The following is a 24,677-nucleotide window of genomic DNA, read 5'->3' on the forward strand; positions in this document are numbered from 1 at the left end:
AATAAACAAATATTAAAAAAAAGAACTATTCTTCATGGTATTACTACTCCTTGTATTAATTTTTCACAACTTGGCATCCAAAAGAACACAAGTTATGTGTCGGGGTTTCTCTCTGTAATAAGTACAAAATGAGAGCTTTCTTTCATCTGAAAACTGCTTTTCTACTTGTTTTAGATACTTATTTAAAATGACTTGAGGCATCTGAGTGGCTCAGTCAATTAAGTGCTGACTCTTGATCTCAGCTCCGGTCGTGATCACATGGTTCCTGAGATCGATCCCTCCCCGAGTAAGCACTGAGCCTACTTGTGATTCTCTCTCTTCCTCACACACTGCCCTTTCCCTGCTCTTGCACTCATGTTCTCTCCCTCTCAAGATAAACTTAAAAATGAACAAATAAATAAAATGACTTAAGAATGAGTCATGGTGGTAAATGAGAAGACAGTGTTTCCTTATTAAACATTATCAGGTAGCACATTGTCTTGGGTGTTGGTGTTCTGCAGATAAAGAACAGTAACACATTTTTTCATTCTCTTATCATATAGCTTTTAGTATTTAAAGAAGATACTTCTGGAGAAGATACTTCTGTTAGGTTTATTGGCTGATGTGAATGTTAAGGCCTGTTATGTTTTACTTTTGCAGAGGAAGCGCTCTTCAGAAAAGATTGCGTGATAGGGAAAAGGAAATGGAAGCAGATGAACGGGACAGGAAAAGAGAGAAGGAAGAGCTAGAGGAAATCAGGCAGCGCCTTCTGGCTGAAGGACACCCGGATCCAGACGCAGAGCTCCAGAGGGTGAGATAATATAACATTCACAACAGTATTCTTATAAGGGAGATGCAGCTTATGTTTCATGTATCTTGCTGGTTTTGGGGAGGATATTGTCTTTTTCTTTATTCTGTCATACAAATCACCAGTGTTAGTTGATTTACAACGTTAATTCTAAACATCTTCCAGCTGTTTTCTTCCTTAATTTCTGTGAATATTACCTAAGTTAAAGGAATGTCATCTAAGAAAACATTTATAATAATCTGTCCTTGCTGTAATGTGCGTTGACACTTCCTGACTTTTGTGGGTTGAGTTCCTTCTCTCATTGCCACCTGAAATCTTTTATTTCTTAAATAAATTGAAGATGTTTTCATGAACAACTTTTCACTTTAAAAGGAAAACAGGGGTGGGGCGCCTGGGTGGCGCAGTCGGTTAAGCGTCCGACTTCAGCCAGGTCACGATCTCGCGGTCCGTGAGTTCGAGCCCCGCATCAGGCTCTGGGCTGATGGCTCAGAGCCTGGAGCCTGATTCCGATTCTGTGTCTCCCTCTCTCTCTGCCCCTCCCCCGTTCATGCTCTGTCTCTCTCTGTCCCAAAAAATAAATAAAAAACGTTGAAAAAAAAAAAAAAAATTAAAAAAAAAAAAAAAAGGAAAACAGGGGTGCCCGGGTGGCTCAGTCAGTTGAGCATCTGACTTTGGCTCAAGTCATGATATCACAATTTGCAAGTTCGAGCCCCATGTCGTGCTCTGTACTGACAGCTCACAGCCTGGACCCTGCTTTGGATTCTGTCTCCCTCTCTCTCTCTGCCCTTTCTCCACTCATGCTCTGTCTCTTTCTCTCAAAAATAAGTAAACATTAAAAAGATAAAAACATTTTAAAAAAAGAGGAAATGACTTTGTTATAGGATATAGCATATCCCTTTCTTTTAAGAATAGAGTGTGTTGGGCACCTGGGTGGCTCCATCAGTTAAGCGTCTGACTCTTGATTTCAGCTCAGGTCATGAGCCCAGGGTTGTCAGATCGAGCCCTGTGACCTGATCTGCACAGGGCGTGGAGCCTGTTTGAGATTTTCTTTCCCTCTACAGCTGGTGTTCTTTCTCTCTTTAAAAAAAAAAAAAAAAAAAAGAACAGTGTGTCACTTTAGAAAAGTGCTTAGTTCTTAATATATTATGAAGCTAATAGTATTGTAAACTTTTTTTTAATGTTTATTTTGAGAGAGTGCATGAGCAGGGGGAGGGGCACAGAGAGAGGAGAGCTAGAATCCCAATCAAGCTCTGTGGTATCAGCGTGGAGCCCACTCTAGGCTCGAACTCACAAACTGTGAGATCATGACCTGAGCCGAAATCAAGAGTCAGACGCTTAATCAACTGAGCCACCCAGGTGCCATGATTTGTGGTTGCTTTTTAAATGTCATCACACTGGCATATATATATCCTACTCAGATAAGTTTTATAAATGGGATTATAATTTACATGCTATTTTCTAATGTGCCTTTAAATAGAGCATAATCTTCCACCCAGAATTTTGCCAGTGTATAGCCTTTATGTCTTTTTTTCATACCTTGACCATCATAGTGTGTTGTTAGTTTTTTAAGTCCTTACTATTGTAACATTCAGATTAGGTGTGTTTTTATGTTTTGATTCTCTGTCAGTGAGTTTGAATGCCTTACATTGTTTAGTTGTCATTGTCCTACTTTGTAAGTTGATAGTTTTATGGCGTTGAGTCATGTCATGCACCAATTATTAATTGTTACATAGTTAAGGGTCTTTTTGCCCTGTTTTTCTGTTTCATGCTTAGAGAAATTATTGATCTGTTCACTCAAGTTTTTATAATGCTTTTAATGGTTATTGTGTGTGTGTGTGTGTGTGTGTGTGTGTGTGTGAGAGAGAGTGGGATCTTTCATGATTTCAGGGAGAGTGTTCATTTTGATATATAGGCTTTATTTTTATTTATTTATTAAAGTGTGGGTTGGGGAGGGGAAGAGAGTCTTAAGCAGGCTCAACTCCCAGCTTGGAGCCCGATGCAGGGCTTGATCTCATGACTGTGAGATCATGACCTGAGTTGAAAGCAAGAGTTGGACACTTAACCAACAGAGTGACCCAGGTGCTCTGTTAATAGGCTTTTAACTCCAAAAAATTTTCCCCATTTTTTTTTTTTTTTTTTTTTTTTTTATATGTTTAGATTTGAGAGAGGGAGGGCAGAGAGAGATGGAGACAGAATCTGAAGCAGGCTCCGGGCTCTGAGCTGTCAGCACAGAGCCCAACGTGGGGCCTGAACTCATGAGCCATGAGATCATGACCTAAGCTGAAGTCAGATGCGTAACCAAATGAGCCACCCCGGTGCCACCCTCCCCATTTCTTTTCCTGTTCGTGAATACAAAAGTGACTACTGCCCTTAGCCATGATCTAGAAAGAACAAATAAAAAATCTTTTAAGATTTTATTTTTAATTGATCTTTACACCCACTGTGGGGCTCAAACTTACAACCCCAAGATCAAGAGTTGCATGCTATACCGACTGAGCCAGCCAGGTGCCATAGAACAAATGAGTTATGACCAAGCTAGGGTTTGAGTTCCCTCTTATGTATTATCTATACTGTTCTAAAATAAAACTTTGGGGGGTGCCTCGGTGGCTCAGTCAGTTGGGCGTCTGACTCTTGATTTTAGTTCAGGTCCTGATATCGTGGTTGGTGAACTTGAGCCCTGCGTCAGGCTCTGCACAGCGCATAGCCTGCTTGGGATTCTCTCTCCCTCTTTCTTTGCCTAACCCCTCCAGTTCTCTCCCTTTCTCTCTCCCTGTCTCTCAAAATAAATAAACATTTAAAAACAAAAATGAAACTTTGAGTTATAATTTCTTTAACAAAAATATAAAAACATATCTTTTCATTTTGAATTAGCCACCTATTATGTATTTACCTTTGTTTTATCTGAAGGGTATAAATAACTGTATATATAAATGTTAAAAATGAAAAAACACTTTGCAGAGTACCTAATACACAGATTGATGAAGCTTTCTGATTATAGAAGCAAGCAGTGTTTCATTATTCCTAGTGAGAAAGAAAAAGTTTTTTTTGAAAGATAATATAAAATAAAAAGCTGGTTGAGTATAGTTGTGATCTGTTAAAGTTAGTCACATTATCTTTTGGTTTTAGATGGAACAAGAGGCTGAAAGGCGCAGACAACCACAAATAAAGCAAGAACCAGAATCAGAGGAAGAGGAAGAAGAAAAGCAAGAAAAAGAAGAAAAACGAGAGGAACCCATGGAAGAGGAAGAAGAGCCAGAGCAAAAGCCCTGTCTCAAACCAACTCTGAGGCCCATCAGTTCTGCCCCGTCTGTTTCCTCTGCCAGTGGCAATGCCACTCCCAACACTCCTGGGGATGAGTCTCCTTGTGGTATTATTATTCCTCATGAAAATTCACCAGATCAACAACAACCTGAGGAACATAGGCCAAAAATAGGACTAAGTCTTAAACTGGGTACGTTAGCATTTTCTTCCTTCTTTCCTTTATTTTTCCCCCCTGTATACACTTAAATTTTGCCTTAAGGAAAAAAACTAAGTAATGTGCTGCTTGGTAGGTAGATAGAAAAATACTCAAAAATGCTTTTCTAGCTCACGATTGTTTTCGTAGTTCTACTAGTGCTCCTATATCTGCAGCTGCCTCAAGTTCTGAGAAGAAGTGAAAAGTTAAATTTTCTAGCACTTGTGAGTAGTGAGTTATTTTTTACAGTTGGGATCTTTCTCTGAGATTTGTGAAAGTATATTATGCAATGCTCTTGAGGGATGGTGGGTTGTAAAATGAAATGAAAGTTGAAGAAGTCATCATGCTAATACAGAATTTTTACTATAGGTGCTTCCAATAGTCCTGGTCAACCTAACTCTGTGAAGAGAAAGAAACTCCCTGTAGATAGTGTCTTTAACAAATTTGAGGATGAAGACAGTGATGATGTACCCCGAAAACGGAAACTGGTTCCCTTGGATTATGGTGAAGATGATAAAAATGCTGCCAAAGGCACCGTAAACACTGAAGAAAAGCGCAAACACATCAAGAGTCTCATTGAGAAAATCCCTACAGCCAAACCTGAGCTCTTTGCTTATCCCCTCGATTGGTCTATTGTGGATTCTGTGAGTAGCAAATTGTATTTCATTTTTATTGGAGGTAGTTTTTGATCATAGCATACAAACTCAGTTGATTTATTAATGCCAAATACCGATGATAATTTGGCTGGCATCTTGACCTGCCAAGGAATTGAGGTAGACGATTCAGGAAATTCTTGGTGGTACTTAAAGTCTTCATAAACTAGAAGCAAGTAATTGTATCTTGATACCTACCTGTCTTAGTTCAACTTGTGAATGATAGCATGCTATATTTTAGTCTTATGAAAAATCACTAACATATTAGACTTTTTAGTAAATGTAATAAAAAGTTCTTTTAATTGAGTAACCATGCTTTATTTTGCAGATATTGATGGAACGACGGATTAGACCATGGATTAATAAGAAAATTATAGAATACATAGGTGAAGAGGAAGCTACATTAGTTGATTTTGTTTGTTCTAAGGTTAGTCTTTTACTCCCTCCATCCCCAACATTTGTGTTATCTTTAAAATATTAGACACTTTCGGGGTGCCTGGGTGGCTCAGTCAGTGGAGCGTCTGACTTCAGCTCAGGTCATGATCTCACGGTTTGTGGGTTTGAGCCCTGCATTGGGCTCTGTGCTGACGGTTCAGAGCCTGGAACCTGCTTCAGATTCTCTGTCTCCCTCTCTTTCTGCCCCTCCCCCACTCACGCTCTGTCTCTCTTTCTCAAAAATAAACAAACATTAAAAAATAAAATAAAATATTAGACACTTTGTAAAATAAAAAAGTCTTGCAAAATTAAGTCTATGGTAGTTTCAGGTAAGAGATTTCATGGCCTCCACCCTATCTCATACCCTTATGCCATATGCTTTCATTTCAGAGGGTCAAGGAGAACAGATTTGCTGACTGCTGCCACTTTTGCTCTCTTCTGCCCCCAAGAATGCCTTGCCACCGCCTTCTTGTCTTAACAGTTAGAATGCTGCTGAAGTACAGTTGAGGAAGCTTTTTTTTTTTTTAATGTTTATTTATTTTTGAAGAGACAGCACGAGCAGGGAAGGGAAGGGGCAGAGAGAGAGAGAGAGAGAGGGAGGGAGACACAGAATCTGAAGCAAGCTCCAGGCTACAAGCTGTTAGCACAGAGCCCGATGTGGGGCTTGAACACCTGAAACATGAGATTATGACCTGAGCTGAAGTCAGATTGCATAACTGCCTGAGCCACCCAGGCACCCCAAGTTGGGGAGGTTTTTGTGGAGACAGCTGATAGGTTATCTCATCAGTTTGTCAGTCATCCATCCTTAGAAAGAGGAGCAAAATAGTTTCCTTCATAGAATGATAATGGTCCTTTTTATTGATGGATTTGCTGTGTGCCGGGCTGTGTTCTTTGCAGGTACTGTGTTAAGCATTTTATGGGAGTTTATGTTCTTTAAACCTCCCAACAACCTTAGGAAGTATAAATTACTATTGTTATCTCCATTTTATACATGAAGAAATGGAGGCTTAGAGGCAGATTGTATCTTGACCATGGTTACATAGTAAGAGCCAAGTCTGTATAACTTGTAGTCTTAATACTCTTAACCACCAAGGTATACTACATCCTTCCGTTGTCTCCTGGAGGCAAAGCTTTATTATTGTTAATAAGCAGTTATTATAGTAGAAGCACTATATTTCTGTAAAGGAATAACTAATTACATTTCAAGGAGGTGCTTATTTTTCTACCACTACTGTTCTAGCAAACTTAGGCTGCCCTTTCCACTTGTAATTATTGTAGCACTGAAATTTGTACTGCAGATTTGAATTAGAACACATAGTATAAGGATCGAGATCCCAAGTTCTGGTGGAAAACTTCCATTGAAGAGAGTGGGGTTCTGGGAATTAAGAAATTTATAGAAAGTTTCTTTAGTCACAAGAAATTCCCATATTAGTTTGGGGGCACTTTAAAAATTTCTTGACTATATTGCTAATTTTGAATTCATTTTCAAAATGATGATTATTTGTTTCTTTTAGGTTATGGCTCATAGTTCACCTCAGAGCATTTTAGATGATGTTGCCATGGTAAGTCACATTTATTATTAATAGTCTAATCAATGTCTGTAAACAGACTAACCTTCTCTGTATTTGGTTAAATTTTTACCTTTGTTGGTTCCAGAATCTTTCTTTTTAGAAGTCTGAATTAAAATGTGAATCTACATTAAAAGAAGTTAAAAAGTACTCACGTCAAGATGTCATTAGACAACATTAACAGTCTTCTCTCCCTCCCTTGCCTTTGTTGTTTGTATGTATCATAAATATAAATCCTGGATCTATCCATACCTTTAGAAAACATTCATTAAGTGCTTACTGGGTCTGTTCTTAAAGAAGTAGCAGGGAGATAGGTATACTAATTCGGATACTATAATATACTTGTTATCATGGGGGTATGTAAAAAAAAGATGTGGGGACAGAGGAGATGGAGCAGCTAGGACAAGCATCACAGGAATTACCATCTAAACTGAGACTTGAAGGGGTGCTTGGGTGGCTTAGTTGTTTGGGTGTTCGACTTCGGTGTAGGTCACGATCTCACGATTCATGAGTTTGAGACCCGCATCAGGCTTGCTTCTGTCAGTGCAGGGCCCAGTTCGGATCCTCTGTACTGTGTCTCTCTGTCCACCCCCATTCCCCTCTTGTTCTCTCTCTCTCTCTCAGAAATAAATTTTAAAAACATTAAATAAATAAAATAAGCAGACTTGGAAAGACTTCTGTAACTTTTGTCACTTGGACAGGTAGTAGTTAAACTCAAGTCCGACTTACATGTAATTTGAATATTAGAACCAAGTCAGTAGTTGCATTTATTTCACATTGTGATTTTGTGAGAAAAGAAAGGAGGAACAGAACTGATGGTGGAAGTGAGAATGGTTGAATGGACTGTGAACTCCAAGCTAGGAAGAGAAGGCAGTAACATCGGAATGAAGCTGGTGGTTGCATGAATGAAGGGCTGGTGGTTCCAGTGACACTGTGGGAAGAGCGGTTATAGTGAGAGAGTAGAATGTTTAAGAAAGAAGTGATGTATTCAGACAATCAGACAAGTGATCCAGACAATGGTGTGTTGCAAATATTGCCGTGAGAGACAGTTTCTGGGGTCAAGCTGATGTCCTGGTTTAGACTATATGTGAATTTTCTGCCTGGGTCATACACATAGAAGTGGAAATTCCTGTGTGTTTGGACAGAGATTGAAGAGAAATATAGGAAGCAAAGCTAGAGCGTTCCATCTGTTGTGAGTGGAAGACTAGGTACTTGCTAGATGGCTGTTATCAGAGTGGGAGGTAGCGTAGTGAGAGCTCGTGAACCTCGGTCAGAATAATGTTTGCAAAGAGAAACAGGGAGGCCCCAGCAGCTTCCCCTCTCTGAGACTAAGGCTTCGAAAGTAAGGAACTTCCTGAGAAGGCTACAGGAATGTCAGGGTCTTTCAGGGACACACCAGGTTTACAGTTAAGGTGAATAGGTGAAAAAACTAATTAAAGAATTTGACAGTAGTTAGTATAAAGAGTAATGGAGTCCAGAAGGCAGAGTGGGAAGGCAGGAGTAGAAAGATGAGTCGGGGAAGAAACACCAAGCATGTTCTTAGATGACAGGTCCCTGGAATAGCTCACATTTCTAGCTGCAGAGTTGTCAGGAAAGGGCGTAGGGGGTGCCTAACCAAAGGGAACTCTCAGGTCGAGCTCCTTTGTGTCTGGGCACTATATGATGTCTAAAGCCAGGTAACATTAGTTTTCTGTTATCCAGCCAGCCTGATGCAGCTGTTGTTTAGAATTTTTGGTAAAGTATTTGTGAAAAGCTTGTTGACTTCATAATGCTGATCCTCAGGTGAAAGGAGAAATGTGAATAGATCCCAGTCCTTGGGGATAGATAGAATCTGAATTTCCCTGACCTTCAGGCCTCTTTAAAAGGTTATCCTTGGGGTTGAGAGAGGGATTTTATAGTTGGGTCTGAGTTAAGGAATTAAAACAAACAATGTTCTAGGGGTGCCTGGCTGGCTCAGTCAGAAGAGCATGTGACTTTTGATCTCGGGGTTTGCAAGTTTGTGCCCCACATTGGGTGTAGAGATTATTTTAAAAAGTAAAACTTTAAAAACAAAAACACTGTTCTAGTATTTGGCCTTGGCAGAGTTGCAATCTCTGTCAGAGACGCTGTCGTGTCAGTGTCCATCCATTTTGATCTATTGAAATATTTTGATATTTGGAGTATAATTAGGCTCTTTTTTTGTTTTTAAGTTTATTTATTTTGAGAGATAGCGAGCATGAGCATGAGTTGGGGAGGGGCAGAAAGAGAGGAAGAGAGAGAATCCCAAGCAGGTTCTGCAGTGTCAGCATGGAGCCTGATGCAGGGCTCAAACCCATGAGCTGTGAGATCATGACCCAAGTCGAAATCAAGATTTGGATGGTTAATCCCCTGAACCACCCAGCTACCCCTGGAGTATAATTAGACTCTTTACTGGTCAATTATTTATGTTGTTTTAATTTTCTGGCTCATTGTTGATCAGAGAAGGAAGCAGCTAATTGAGCTAGTTTTGTCAATTGGTTCTGCAAAAGCTCACCCTCTAAATATTACCTGAATAAACGCAATTGAATTTTTTTAGCGCAAGTAGTATTTTGTTCTTATTAAAAATCTGACTTTTTCAAACTGTACCTTTTCTCATTATACATAAACTAATGAACTTTGGTTGTATTTTGTATCTAGTTCTATATTATTTCTAAGGTATATTTTTCACATTGATTAGTGTTGGTGCACATTTCTCTTAAACTGTGGGACAAGTCTGGCTCATAGGAGTCTGACTAAGTTTTCTTCTTATTATTTTTTTTAAGAATTTACTCTTTTGGGCACCTGGGTGGCTCAATTGGTTGGGTATTTGACTTTGGCTCAGATCGTGATCTTGCATTTTGTCGGTTCGAGCCCCACGTTGGGCTCTGTGCTGACAGTGTGGAGCCTGCTTGGGATTCTGTCTCTAGCCCCCTCTCTGCCCCTGTCCCACTCTCTCGAAATAAATAAATAAACAAAAATAAATAAAAAATAAAAACAAACAAAATACACAAAAAAATTTTAAAAACCCAAAATAATAAAAAAAATAAACAAAAAATAAAAAAATAACAGAAGTATTTTTAAAATAAAAAAAATTTTTTTTTGTATTTTAGGGTGGGATAGGGAAGAACAGAGAGAGAGAGAGAGAGAGAGAGAAAGAAAATCTTAAGCAAGCTCCACACTCAGTGCAGAGCCTGATGCAGGGCTTGATCCCACAACCCTGGGATCATGACCTGAGTCAAAATTAAGAGTCAGCTGTTAACTGACTTAGCCACCTGGGTGCCCCAAGAGTTCTTTAATTAATTGTCATCACTGAAAAATTTAAGGGAATTTTTAAAAACATTGTGTGGAATTTTTTAAGGGAATTGACAAAGAAAGTATTGTGGTGTTAGTATTTGATAGGCCATGGAATTTTCCTGAATGCATTGCCTTTTCTTGTGTGTGCAATTTAAAAAAAAAAAAAATTTTTTTTTTTACATTTATATATTTTTGAGAAACAGAGTGAGACAAAGCGTGAGTTGGGGAGGGGCAGAGAGAGGAGACACAGAATCTGAAGCAGGCTCCAGGCTCTGAGCAAGCGGTCAGCACAGAGCCTGATGTGGGGCTCAAACCCACAAACTGTGAGATCATGACCTGAGTCGAAGTCGGTCGCTCAACCGACTCAGCCACCCGGGCACCCCTTGTGTGTGCAATTTATTTGTACTACTTAATACACTTCTCACACTAGACAGATTTCCTTCAAGTCATTTTAATGAAAGTGAATGTTTGTCAATGTATAAAAACCTTTAAAAAAAAAAAAACTACAGTCACCAATGGGAGATGCTGATGATTGCTTTATATCTGTTACTGTCTTTTCAGTTTTTTCTTTTTCTTTTCCAGGTACTTGATGAAGAAGCAGAAGTTTTTATAGTCAAAATGTGGAGATTATTGATATATGAAACAGAAGCCAAGAAAATTGGTCTTGTGAAGTAAAACTTTTTACATTTAGAGTTCCGTTTCAGATTGCTTCTTCTTTCCCACCCTTCAGAGGACTTTGACTTTTTCTTTGTCTTCAAAGACATTTGTGAGATCTGTAATTTTTTTTTTCAATGTAGAAAATGTGAATTTTTTTGTCCTCTAATTTGTTGATGCCCTGTGTACTCCCTTGGTTGTAAAGACATCTGAATCCTACCTTGGTTCTCTTTATACTCACCAGGTACAAATTACTGGTATGTTTTATAAGCCGCAGCTACTGTACACAGCCTATCTGATATAATCTTGTTCTGCTGATTTATTTCTTGTAAATATTAAAATGACTCCCCAATTCTTTTGCAGAATTGCACTTAATGTTGAACTGTACTGTATAGGAACCTACATGAATGATTTTAATTGAAAGAATACCCATCATACCTATTACCTTTCCCACCCCTTGATCAAAAATGGCAAGCCCTCCTGAAGGCATGGAATTTAAAATTAGAGTGCTAAGGTTAGCAGACAATCCATTCCTACTGTATCTCTGTATGAATGTGTTCGTGTGAATGTGTATAAATGTCTTACTTTTCCCTAATTTTCTTTGGAGGGCTCCCTTAAACATTTCCTTATTGAAGAGTAGAATTCTAAAGGAAACGTGGTATTATGCCAACCCAAATGTCTGGGATAATTAGGTTATTAGTGTCCCAGAGCATGGTATTCTCTTGTGGCCAGCAACAGTTTGGTGAATGGAATGGGGCTTTCCTGTTGATAGCTGGCTGCTTCAGCCTGTCTTTTTTAAGGGAACGTGAATCATAATGGTTTTCCCCTTAATTTCATTGTTCAGAAATGAGGCAGATCCTTACATTCTGGAGAACGTTATTTGATGCATTTTTGCACTAATTGGCCCTTAGCTTTATTTTGGTGTATTCTTTTGTTTAAAAAAAACAAAAACAAAAACAAAAAACCCTTAATCTGCAAAGCATAGATGAAAAAAATCATTTTTAAAAACAAAAGGTAAAATTAGGTAATTTTACAGACTAGGAAAATCTGGAAAAAATACCAACGGGAATTGAGCATGGCAGTTTGCAAAGTTTACATCTTATTTTTAAGGGTGTAAAGTAAATCATTTATGGCAGTTACCACTAATTTTTTGTTTTCACTTTTGTAAAGGTTTATATCTTATGAGTGTATATGCACGCACACACCTCGTTTACCTCTGCTCACCAATGTTTAAAAAATATACTGATGGTGTTCTTAGAGACATATTATGGGGCTTTCTTTATTGTAGAACAGAATTTCACCAGGGAACAAAATTACCTGAAAATGTAACAGGTTTTAAACAGTTCTTAACACAAATTAGGTGCAGTTATTCCCATGTCTGAGTATTTATTTAAAAGAAAGATAAAAATTGGGGGTAGTGGGGTTTGTTATAAAAGCATAACTGAGCTTGAGTTACTAGATTTTTTTTTTTTTTTTTTTTTTTTACATCTTAAAAGGAATTTGAAACACTGTTCTTAACATTGAACCTTGAGGTGGTTCCATTATGTACATATTTCCAATATTAAAACTGTATATATTTGATCTTGGGGACCCATTCTTTCAGAGTCTTGTTAAATAAATGGCATCATGTTGTAATTGTGCAGTGCATACTAGAAACAGAACTTGAAAATGTGGGCTGAATTTTTGATGTACTTGATTTTTAATGAGTATTAGTAACTGAAGGTCAAAGGGGCCATTTGCCTTATTTTGGATTAATCTATACATTTGTGGAGAATACAGTCTTTTAGTATTATCATTTTTAAGTTCTGGTTTCTCCAGGGAAAATTTCAGAAAGTTCATGCTCCTTGCCATCTACAAATTTATTTATTAGCCTTTTCTCGGATTAATCCCTCCAGCTTTGTACCTTGTTCAAACAGTTTATCATTCCTCTCTGTCTTACTTTGTTACTGCTTCTAGGGCATCATATTAGGTTGTGTTTATTTAGCCAGCATTAGCATGAAGGTTTATTCAGATAGATTTAATTTCTTTCGCTTTTATCTTCTCCAGCTCTTTCACTGTATTTATCTTGAGGGTCCCTATCTGCAAGTCTTGGGGCACATACCGTATACTGTTTCACATCTCCACTAAGATTTGTGTTGCGATCCCAAACTCATACATTCACATTTCTGCAGTGGGACAGGAGTGATCACAGTCACTGGGTTAAAGATCATTTATAATGGTTTCCTATCCACTCAAGACCAGGTTTGCCACCAAGCTTAAACTTTAAGGTTTTCAGTTTCTTGTTTTTCGGATTTGCATATAAAGAATCGGACGTGTATAAACTAGTGTATTCTAGTGTTTGGGAGAATACACGTAAGAACATTTCTACTAAATTACTTGAGCTTTCTGGGTTATATTTACCGTTTGCCCATAGATTAATTTCAATTTGGAAATCTTTATAGTGCCCATTCATTCAAGTTGTTGTAAAATTACATGAAAATCTTGAGAATCATTGTAGATCTGGCAGAAAATAAATCATGCTTTTTCCTCATTTGATCCTATAAATAACATTAAATATGTACATTTGTTAATGGAGGAAAGATCAGTTGTTTGAAGTAGTTTTTCTCAAACTTTAATGTGTACCTAAATCAGCTAGGGCTCTTATTAAAATGTAGACTCTGATTTAGTGGGGCTAGAGGGGGGCCTGAAAATTTGCATTTCTGACCAGCTTCTGGGTGATGCCAGTGTTAACTGATCTAGGGACTACGTTTTGATTAGCAGTTTAAGGTATGTTCTCAGTACAGGTTTCCCGTGCTATTGAAGTTGAGCGTTCCTGTGAAACACTTGATGTTTGTTTATTTTTGAGAGAAAAAGAATGCAGGCATCCGTGTGAGCAGGTGTGGTGGGGGTGGGGAATAGAGGGAGAGAGAATCCCAACTACAGAGTTCTACACAGAGCTCAATCCCAGGAACCATGAATCATGACCTGAGCCAACTGAGCCACCCAGGGGCACCCTTGTGAAACGTTACGGAAGCTGAAATGGCATAAAGTGAAGACACAATAACCATTAATTTATATGGAAGAAATATTTTGAGTATTCCTGGCTCAAAGGTGACCTCTGTCACACTTATCTGATATCTTAGAATATGTCTTGCTAACAGACACACAGAATATATCCAGATAAATCAGGGACACAGTTCAAAGCTGTGGTGGCCCTATGCTGAGTGTGGTCCCCCAGGAAGGAACTTGGTGGCGCTTCTCTTGCTGCCTCTGTAAGGGCTCACTGTAAAACAAACGCAGATTGCTATTTTTGCTGTATGTTCCCTTTTCTCATAAAAGCGAAAATCCTGTTCAGATTTCTTTTGGTTGGGACAAAAAAGGTGCTAATGTAGGTCTATGTAGGTCTTGCGTAAAAGTGGAGTAACTTGACTTCTGAAAAGCCAGGGAAACCTGTACTAGTATTTTGTCCTAACAGTACCCAAATGCAGTGTAATTTTCTTTTTAAGTGGACTTTAAAGAGAGAAACATTTTTTTTCTGAGGCAGATAGATGCACGTTATGTATGTTCGTGAACATAACATAATCTTCCAAAAGTGGTGCCTGAGACTGACTGTGATATTCTAGGCTTTATTCCCAGCTAGTCTCAGAACATTTTCTCCTTAGAGAACTGTTTTCACTTATTCTGGTTCTTACCATAACACTTGCATATGTAGTAGAGGCAAATGATTTTGTGGAGAGTGCTGTTTCCAATCAGGTACCAATCAGGCACCAGTGCTAGATATATGCTGGACAAATTGAGAAACAGCTCGCAAATCATATGAAACTAAACACTGTCTCCTTCCGTATGAAGTAAAAAAAAGTTGTAATGCTAATAAATAGTAGTGTGTATATGAGGCTTATTTACTCAGCTTTTTCTGATGAGTTCTATAATCGTTTTTACTTTCTACACAAAACTACTGAAAGCTTTTATGTCAGAATGGTTTCAGATCTTTTCAGGTCATATATCAGCCTTCTTTTAACAATATGAAATTGAGAAATAGTATTGCTCAGCAAGGGATGTTGAAATTGATCTCTGAATGCCACTGCATATAAAGAGTATGAGACAGAAACCCAAATACGCAGAGAAACGGTCAGTCTAGGTGTCAGGAAGGAAACTGGGAAATTCACATATATGTATTTCAAACCCAAGAACTATTACTATAATATGCATACTGTGGGCCAAAGTGAGCTTATAATTTTTGATAAATGGTAGAATTTTTGAAATGTGATTATGTTGAATTATTGATGTAATTTGTTTCTTTACATTTGAGTGCTTACAGTTTCATCTTTATTCGACGGTATCTTTGCCTTTCATTTTATCACTTACCTCGTATGAAGGCCAAGGTTAGGAATAGCAATCTAAAATGCCCAGGAAGAAAATAATTTCGATAAACAAAAGTAAATAAAAGTTTTTTTCAAGCCATGTTGTCTGCATTAAATGACACTCCCACGTCTACCTACTTTGCCACATCACACAGTAGTTGGATTTATGACCTAGCTTCTCATGTCAAGTGGTGGCTGAATTGTTAAGAGGCAGTCCTTTTGCTTTTTGGTGTATAACTTTTTATTTAGCCATTGAAACACAGTATGTGGCATTCATGTTAAAAGGTAGGTAGACTGATAGACATTAATAAGACAAGATTCCTCTACTAGCAGACAGTAATGGTGAAGAAGGAATAATGAGAGGAATGCTAATATACACACAAAGTACTGTCTGAACTGTTGAACGAACTTCATGGTTGAGAGGAAAGGGACATTAGATTCTTAGCAGAGGTAGTAATATGTAGAAGGGAACTTAGAGATCACATAGTCTACCCAATGCAACAGTGTTCTTGACAGATAGGTGTCTAGAGGCCTATATATGGGATTCTAATTCACCATTTAGATCTGCACTATCAAAGATTTTACGTTTGTTAAATGATTTTGAAACTCAGTTCTTCAGTAACACTAGCATATTTCAAATGTTTGAATGTCACGTGACTAAAAATCAATATTTTTTTTGGCCACACTATATCTCAAGTGCTCAATAGCCATATATAGCTAAGTGGCTAGCAATACTAGATGGACTGCAGATCATAGAACATGATTATGATTGCAGAAAGTTACATTGGACAGATCTGGTCTAGATGTTGACATCAACCTAAGGAGAGGGAAGTGCTTGTTAATAAAATTCCTCCACATGAAACATTTTTCGCAAATCTTTGAAGCAATTAAATAGTTCTGGACAGCTATTTTTCCTGGGTTTTTTTTATAACAAAAGGAAAAATTAGTGAACACTACGTTGTAGAATCCAAAAACTACAAAGCTTCATTTCTTTCCTGTCAATTGAAAAATACTAGTAAATACACCCTAGTGAAGAGACTAGACTAGTTGTTACTATAGGTGAAAAGTCTATATATTAAAGTTTAGTTTTTAAGTATTTTATTGCACATTTTTTAAAAGGAAGTGCCCAAGTTCTTGGTTAAGGAAGAGATTAGAGGTGCCTGGGTGGCTCAGTTGGTTAAGCATCCAACTTTGACTCTGGTCATGATCTCTCGGTTTGTGAGTTTGAGCCCTGCATCAGGCTCTGTGCTGACAGCTCAGAGCCTGGAACCTGTTTCGGATTCTGTGTCTCCCTCTCTCTCTGCCCCTCCCCCACTCACGCTGTCTCTGTCTCTCAAAAAAAAAAAGATTTAATAAAATACAAACATACACAAGAACTGAAGGCTAAAAATAAAAGAAGATAACTAGCCCTTGGGGAACCTGGGTGGCTCGGTTGGTTGGGTCCCTAGGATCATCCCAGGTCATGATCCTAGGGTTGTGGGATCGAGCCCCATGTCAGGGTGGGCTCCACTCAGTGTGGAGCCTGCCTAAGCTGTCTCTCTCCCTCTGACCCTCTTCTCTGCTCATGCATTCTGTTTCTCTCTAAAAAATAAAAAGTAAAGAGATAACTAGCTTTTTATCTTCATCAGGTCCAAGTCTCAGGAGATGATCCTTGCAATGAATAAGACTGATGTGAGAGCTAATGAGATAGTGGCCAAGCACGAAGCTCTGATGACAATTTATTCTATTTCAATTCTTTATTCCCATAGGAAATGGGGCAGTGACATTGTGTATAAATAAAGGGCCACCTGCGTAGGTCAGTTGGTGGATCCAACTGACCAACTGGTGACTCTTCGTCTCTGGGGTCATGAGTTCAAGCCCCACGTTGGGCGTAGAGCTTACTTAAAAAAAAAAATGGCAACCTGCTTTTGTGTAGAAAGTGTTGAGTAGGATTGCCTTGGAATCAGTGACGTAAAGAAATGGTGTTGGTTCTCTCTGGCCAGGTCTTAACTTTACGTGTTAGTGACCAGTGACTGCTCTAGCCTCTAATCTGTAATAGACTGTCTCCACCAAGTGGTTCTAATAGATCTGGCACTCTGGATTTCCATCTGCCTCATCTTTCACCACTCACTACTGTGGGTTTTCATTTTATTTTATTTTTTTTTAAGTTTATCCTGTGAGACGAGCTCACGTAGGGGAGGGGAAGAGAGAGAGGGCAACAGAGAATCACAAGCCGGCTCCTGGCTGTCAGAGCAGAGCCCTACATGAGGCTCGAACTGAAGAACCTTGAGACCATGACCTGAGTCCAAATCAAGAGTTGGACACTTAACCAACTGAGCCACCTAGGCGCTCCACTTAATACTGTTTTTTGCCACCCTTCATATTATTTTGCTTCTCCATTCCTGTCCCCAAGTTCCAAACCCTTGGGAAAATATAAATGCACCACTGCAGATATTTTGGATCCTCAGTGCTGTATTTCTTGTTCTTTTACTGAACTTCAGTTCCTTTTCACAAACATTGCAGCGTTTACTGTTTTTGAACTTCCAGTACTATACAGTAGGTGTGGGAAAAATATTCACTGAGTACAAGTCACTTGATTCCCCCAACCCCCACCCCCTTACTCAGCAACTAAGTCTCAAGTTTAATAAAACCTTATCTTTAAAAAAGTCATTAGGCGGGGCACCTGGGTGGCTCAGTAGGGTAAGCATCTGACTCTTGATCTCATTGCAGGTCTTGATCTCAGGGTCATTAGTTCAAGCTCTGAGTTGGGCTCCATGCTGGGTGTGACGACAAAAAAAAAAAAAAAAGGCATTAGGCATATTCTCTAGTTCTAGCTTTCCAGTTTATGATGATATGCGTCTTAAACCTTCTTTTCTGTAGACAATTATAGATACCTCCACCCATCCTATCCAGGAGATCTCCACTGCCCTACTTTCTAACTACATTTTGCAATATCTTGAGCCTTGCTCAAGTATTCCATTATTTTCTTTCTTCAGTCTGGACTAAAAGTTTTAAAGAACACGAAAACTTAACCTTTCCTACTCCTTTTCACTGTTGAGATTCCACGAAGAGTAGCTTAGAGTTATATGTTCCCTCCAAATGCCTCAAGTCTCAAATGTTTATATCACCATCCCACTGATGACTGGTGATAGCCTAAAAGGAGACTCTGATGTGATAGGCTCTACCCTAGTTGATCAGTTAGCACCATGGACATTTGCTCCTTATTTGGGACTCTTCTTCCTTGATGCCTAGGATTGTCATTCCCAATGTCTTTGCTTGCTTTTCCTCAGCAAATCCTGGATATGTGTATTTTTTTTTTAAAGATTTATTTACTGAAGTAGCCTCTACACCCAACATGTGGCTTGAACTCGTGTCCCAAGATCAAGAGTCACATGCTCCATGAACTAAGCCAGCCAGGCACCCCAGGGATGTTTATATTTCTTTTTTAAATTTTTTAATGTTTATTTATTTTTGAGAGAGAGTGTGAGCAAGGGAGCGGCAGAGAGAGAGAGAGAAACAGAGCTCGAAGCAGGCTCCAGGCTCTGAGCTAGCACGCCCAACGTGGGGCTCGAACTCTCAAACTGCAAGATCATGACCTGAGCCAAAGTCGGATGCTTAACCAACTGAGTCACCCAGGTGCCCCAGGATGTTTATATTTCTAAGATGAATAAATCCCAAAAACGAAAGGAAAAATTATCTGTGGTCCAGTTACTCAGTCACTGGTGGCTGCTTTTAAAATAACCGTTTTGGGGGCGCCTGGGTGGCTCAGTCGGTTAAGCGGCCGACTTGAGTTCAGGTCACGATCTCGCGGTCCGTGAGTTCGAGCCCCGCGTCGGGCTCTGGGCTGATGGCTCAGAGCCTGGAGCCTGCTTCCGATTCTGTGTCTCCCTCTCTCTCTGCCCCTCCCCCGTTCATGCTCTGTCTCTCTCGGTCTCAAAAATAAATAAATGTTAAAAAAAAAAAATTTAAAATAACCGTTTTGTTTCTTTTTGCAGGATTGTGTTTTGACATAGTTGTATTTATACATACGCATAAATCTTTTTTAAAATGTTTGTTTATTTGGAGAGAGACAGAGCAGGAGCAGGGGAGGGGCACAGAGAGAGAGTGAGAGAGAGAATCCCAAGCAGGCTCTGTGCTGTCAGTGCAGAGCCCAATGTGGGGCTCAGTCTCATGAACTGTGAGATCATGACCTGAGCTGAAATCAAGAGACAGAGGCTAACCGACTTAGTCACCCACATGCCCCCATATGCATAAATCTCATGTCTATTTTTTTTAACTTAACAGAATAAGAACATTTCTGTTACACATAACCTTCATAAACACTTTTAATGGCATTTTGTGAAGTGGATGATCCATAATTTGTTGTAATTTCATGAACATCTTTGCACAAATATTTTGAGATTGTTTCTAAAAATAGTTTACCAGCATTTTAAGACTTTCTACACATATTACCAGATTGCATTCAGTGAAGACTTTAAAAAATATCTTTGGGGGTGGTGCCTGGGTGGCTCAGTCAGTTAAACATCCAGCTCTGGATTCTAGCTCAGGTTATGATCTCACAGTGTGTGGGTTCAACCCTAGCATTGGGCTCTGCTCTGATAGGTAGGATAGCTCTGCGCTGATTGGGATTCTCTCCCTTTCTCTCTGCCCTTCCACCCTCTCTCACTCTCTTTCTCTAAATAAATAAATAAACAAACAAACAAACCAAACTTAAAAAAATATTTTGAGGGGGCACCTGGGTGGCTAAGTCGGTTAAACATCAGGATCTTGATTTCAGCTCAGGTCATGATCTTGCAGTTTTGCACTGAGACCCACATTGAGCCCCGCATTGGGCTCTGCACTGACAGCATGGAGCCTGCTTGGGATTCTCTCCCTCTCTCTCTCTCCCTGTCTCTCCCCTGTTCATGCTCTCTCTCTTTCTCAAATAAACTGAAATGTTTTGAAGGGGGAGTGTCAACATTTTTATTCCTCTAACATATCTCTTTCCTGTTCATGGAAAAAACTTCTAAATCTATGTATTGGGTGGGGAGAGGAGGGAGGGATTGGGGACCCATGCTTTAGGAACATGTAGGGCTATATTGGGGGACGAATTTAAAAGAAGCAAAAGATATCATTTGACCAGATGCCATGCATCATTGATTTCATTGTCAGTTTTCAGATTACCTGTGAATTTGAGCATTTCTTTATTCTTCACCTTTGGTTTTACGTGGTAGTACTAGTTTTACTCTCAGCTTTCAGATGAGTGTCTGAGTATGCCATACTACTTAAGGAGTTAGTTATTGGTACTATCTTTATTGCAATTTGGACGAAAAGCTGGCAGACGCGGAAATTAAGTGACCGCTGAGCAATTCACTGTGTATGAAATACTCTGGGCATTTCAAAAATAGACACATTTTATGCTCTCTGGAAGCCTATTATCTAAGAAGACTGGATTTTAACCTTGGAGCTTAAGAATCCCGGGCTGTTTAATTTTTTTTTTTTTTAATGTTTATTTACTTTTGAGAGACAGAGAGGCAGAGTGTGAGCGGGGGCGGGTGGGTGGGAGTGGCTAGGGGCAGAGAGAGAGAGAAAGAAACAATCCCAAGCGGGCTGCAGGCTCTGAGCTGCCAGCACAGAGCCTGAGGCGGGGCTTCAATTCGCCAGCCACAAGATCATGACCTGAGCCGAAGTCCGCCGCCCTTAACCTACTGAGCCACCCAGGTACTACCCGGCTATGTTTGTTTAAAATGCAGTTTTTCAGGTTCCACCCCCCTCCTCCCGTAAGTTTTGATTCATTGGGTAGGGTGTGGAGGGCACAGATATTTACAATTTTAATTAGTATCCTCTTGACTGTGGTGCAGCTGATTCGCATTGAGAAACACTATAAATAGGTACTATAGATAAATGAAAGAAACGTTAGATTTAAGTTGCCATCACTTGTAGGCCAGAAGAAGCACCCGCTGGGCCCAGGTTAGGTAGAAACGTTGATCCTCAGCTCAAGAGCAGCCTCGAATCCCTGACAATCTCAGACTCAAGCCAGCACTCTGGGCGGGTTCCTCTAGTTCCCTGGGCCGGCTGGAGCGCAGGGTTTGCCCCGCAATCTGCGCTCGCGCTACCGGAAGCCCCACCCTCTTTCTCTAGGCCCCGCCCCTGCACCGGTGGGCCCTGCTCTTGCCCTTACAGGTCCCGCCCCTCCCCCGGCTGGCCGCCAACGACGCCAGAGCCGGAAATGACGACGCCAGTGAAGCCTTTTGGGCGGGGCCTAGGCCGAGCAGCTCCAGAGGCTGCGATTTCACATCGGAAACAAAACAGCGGCTGCTCGGGAAGGAGCCTCCCCTGCCAGGGGCCGGTGTCGGCGGCGAGAGAAGAGTAGGTGCGTGATGGGGACTTAGGGGAGAAGGGAAGGTGCCCCTCACACGGTGCAGACACGGGCGGTCGCGGGCAGGGCCCGGCCCTGTGTCGCTGCCCGGGCCGTGGAGTCGGTGTCCTCGAGGATGAGGAACGGGGCGCGGCCGAGCGGGGACCGAGGAACCCCGAGTGGGGAACGAGAAGGGGCGGCCCGTTTCTCCTGCTCCCGGCTGAGCGCGCGGTCGGGTTGAAGAGATTCCCCTCCGTAGATTTGTTCCCGGAAGTGCTGGTTTCCCGAAGACGTTTCAGGGCGCAGGTGCCCTGGGCCGGGATTGCCGGTCTTGACTGGAGTGGAGCAGGAGAAAGAGGAAGCTCCTTGCCCCCGGTCTGGTTGAGCAACTAGTGAAACTCCGCGCCTCATACCCTGAGTGTGTCCTTGTCTGGGGAAGCGAGTGGCACTCAGGGCTAAGTTCCTTGTGTCTGACGCTCGAGGAGGAAAACAGGGTCTGATGCTTTTGCCTTGGTTGGAACCGTCGCGAGGCATGATATTGCTTTGCATGTGTCTTGGATATTTACGTTTTGTTCCCGTTCGGATTCTTTTCAAATAAATATTTTTTTATTGTAAGAGAGCAGTTGAATAATAATTTTAAAAGCACTACTTGCCTGCTTTGGGCAAGATTAATACAGTATTCAGGACTTTGGGAGATAAGGATAAGATGCAAATAACTGTGGCATATATAACTATATGACAGAGCACGCTGTAAAGCTTGTAACATTCTCTGAAGTTTCAGGCAAGTAGAAATCACATCTGGTTAGGGAGTCTTGTTATATGAGTTTTTTTTTTTTTTTTTTAACAGTGGAAAGGGAAAGGTTTTCACTCCTGGAGTTAAAGTGGGAAGGGTATTATAATCAGGGTGTATCACAAACAGGGATTCTCTGGATCTTAAGCCTCTAGTGACCCACTCTGACCATTAAAATAACTGTTATGAAGGAGAATAAAACAGCAAAGTAGATTGGAGCTTGTTGCATTCGGCTAATTTCGGTCACCTGCAAAAAAGCCTGTTTGTTTCATTTCTCCTTAACTCATTTGCAGAGTTCAACCAACTTAAGCCCCCCCCCCCCCCATTTAATAATAAACCCTTAACAATGAGAAAAAGATCATATATATTGAGTGCATGGATTATCCCCCTACCCTCGCCCAGTAGATAATAGAAGTGGCATGGTCCTAGGTATACTTTCTTTGAATGGATGTGATTTTTGCTGAATTTTAAGTTAATGGCTGTAACTGTCCTAGACTGCTGCAAGGATTTTCATTTAGGGGAAACTGAAGATTGAAGTTGGTCTCTGAGAACCACCCTAGCAGGAAAGTACAACATATGTTACCAAAGCTTATGTGATCCTGTTCCTCTCAGATCCAGGCTTCCTCTGCTCCTGCTTTCCCACTAATATTATTTTATTAAAATTTTTTTTAACAGTTATTTATTATTGAGAGATAGACACAGAGCGTGAGCAGGGGAGGGGTAGAGAGAGGGGGAGACACAGAGTCTGAAGTAGGCTCCAGGCTCTGAGCTATCAGCACAGGGCCCGACTCGGGGCTCGAACTCACAAACTGTTGAGATCGTGACCTGAGCCGAAGTCGGACGCTTAACCAACTGAGCCACCTAGGTGCCCCACTAATATTATTAAAAAAAAAAAAATTTTTTTTTTTTAACGTTTATTCATTTTTTGAGAGACAGAGAGAGACAGAGCGTGAGTGGGGAAGGGGCAGAGAGAGAGGGAGACACAGAATCTGAAGCAAGCTCTAGGCCCTGGAGCCCGATGTAGGGTTCAAACTCATAGACTGTGAGATCATGACCTGAGCCGAAGTCGGATGCCCAACCGACTGAGCCACCCAGGTGCCTCTCCCACTCATATTATTGAAGATTATAGGGAGAGACTTCTTTATGGTATATTCTGAAAAACCTTTCAAAGACCTTTAATACTGACTCTTCATGTGATGTTAGGTAGATTTGGAATGTGTTTTACGAGTGACACTGTTATGGTCAGAACTTTAGGCACATTAATAGTGGGGGCTAGAATGGATAAGAGAATTGAGGTGACTTTTGCATAATTCAGGTGAGATATGATGGGAGTTTGATCTTTGGTGATGACAGGGGCTTAGAAAGGAGGAAAAACAGGAACAGGACATGGCATCCAGTAGAGAAGGAATAAAATATAAAGTTGAGTAGGAGGTTTTAAGTTTGGAGAAAGGGGGAAACGATTGCAGAAATAAGGAAGTTAGGAGCAAAGAACTAGTTTAGAGAGGAACATGAGGAAGTGGTTTGGAAGTATCACTTTGGAAGTGCCAGCAGGTGAAGATGTCCCATGGACAGACCTGGAGCTGTAAATATGAGAGTCACTGAAATAGACTTTCTAGTTGATGTTGGAGCAATGCCTAATGAAAGGAAGGGGACAAGGAGGCCCACGCAGACCCTAGGAACACTTAGAATGAAGGAGTGGAAGAAGGGCGAGGAACCACCTGAGGAGAATGAGTGGCGGGAGGAGAACCTCCAGAGTTCAGTGTCACAAAGACTGAGGAAGGGAGGGAAGCTTCGGGAAGGAGAAGGCTGTTAGGAATTTTCAGTATCTGGTCTGGTATAGCAGAAGGAGCTGAAGATTTAGAGCAGCACTGTCTGGTAGAAACAGTATGAGGTACGAATGTTAATTGAAAACTTTTTTTAAAAGTTTGTTTATTGGCAGAGAGGGGCAGAGAGAGGGAAAGAGAGAATCCCCAGCAGGCTCTGCGCTTGATCTTACAAGCTGAGATCATGAAATGGACTGAAATCAAGAGTCAGACGCTTAACCCACTGAGCCATCCAGGCGCCTCTCCCCTAAAACTTTTTTTTTTTTTAAATTTTTTTTTTTTAACGTTTATTTATTTTTGAGACAGAGAGAGACACAGCATGAACAGGGGAGGGGCAGAGAGAGAGGGAGACACAGAATCCGAAGCAGGCTCCAGGCTCTGAGCCATCAGCCCAGAGCCCGACGCGGGGCTCGAACTCACGGACTGTGCGATCGTGACCTGAGCTGAAGTCGGCCGCTTAACCGACTGAGCCACCCAGGCGCCCCACCCCCTAAAACTTTTTAATGAACAAGTTTGATAAAGGTAGAAGGAAATAGATAAAATTAATTTTAATAGTCTATTTTATG

General features: G+C 40.5%; 2 protein-coding genes across 4 annotated transcripts in view; both read left to right on the top strand.

Annotated features, from left to right (window-relative positions):
* RBM25 (RNA binding motif protein 25) overlaps positions 1-11,207 on the top strand; it is a 60,138-nt gene extending 48,931 nt beyond the window's left edge. For both annotated transcript variants that reach the window (XM_019427056.2, XM_019427055.2), the window contains exons 14-19: positions 640-790; positions 3,914-4,238; positions 4,611-4,885; positions 5,223-5,321; positions 6,844-6,891; positions 10,771-11,207. In XM_019427056.2, coding sequence (XP_019282601.1) covers positions 640-790; positions 3,914-4,238; positions 4,611-4,885; positions 5,223-5,321; positions 6,844-6,891; positions 10,771-10,863 — 991 coding nt within the window. In that variant the 3' untranslated portion in view covers positions 10,864-11,207. The remainder of the gene's footprint in view (positions 1-639; positions 791-3,913; positions 4,239-4,610; positions 4,886-5,222; positions 5,322-6,843; positions 6,892-10,770) is intronic.
* A 10,174-nt stretch (positions 11,208-21,381) lies between these two features.
* The window catches only part of PSEN1 (presenilin 1), a 72,070-nt gene continuing 68,774 nt past the window's right edge, over positions 21,382-24,677 (top strand). For both annotated transcript variants that reach the window (XM_019427059.2, XM_019427061.2), the window contains exon 1: positions 21,382-21,513. The gene's annotated coding sequence lies outside the window, so the exon portion shown is untranslated. The remainder of the gene's footprint in view (positions 21,514-24,677) is intronic.

The sequence above is a fragment of the Panthera pardus genome, unplaced genomic scaffold (genome assembly GCF_024362965.1).
Source record: "Panthera pardus isolate Hobbes unplaced genomic scaffold, ASM2436296v1 HiC_scaffold_24, whole genome shotgun sequence".
Classification (NCBI taxonomy): domain Eukaryota; kingdom Metazoa; phylum Chordata; class Mammalia; order Carnivora; family Felidae; genus Panthera; species Panthera pardus.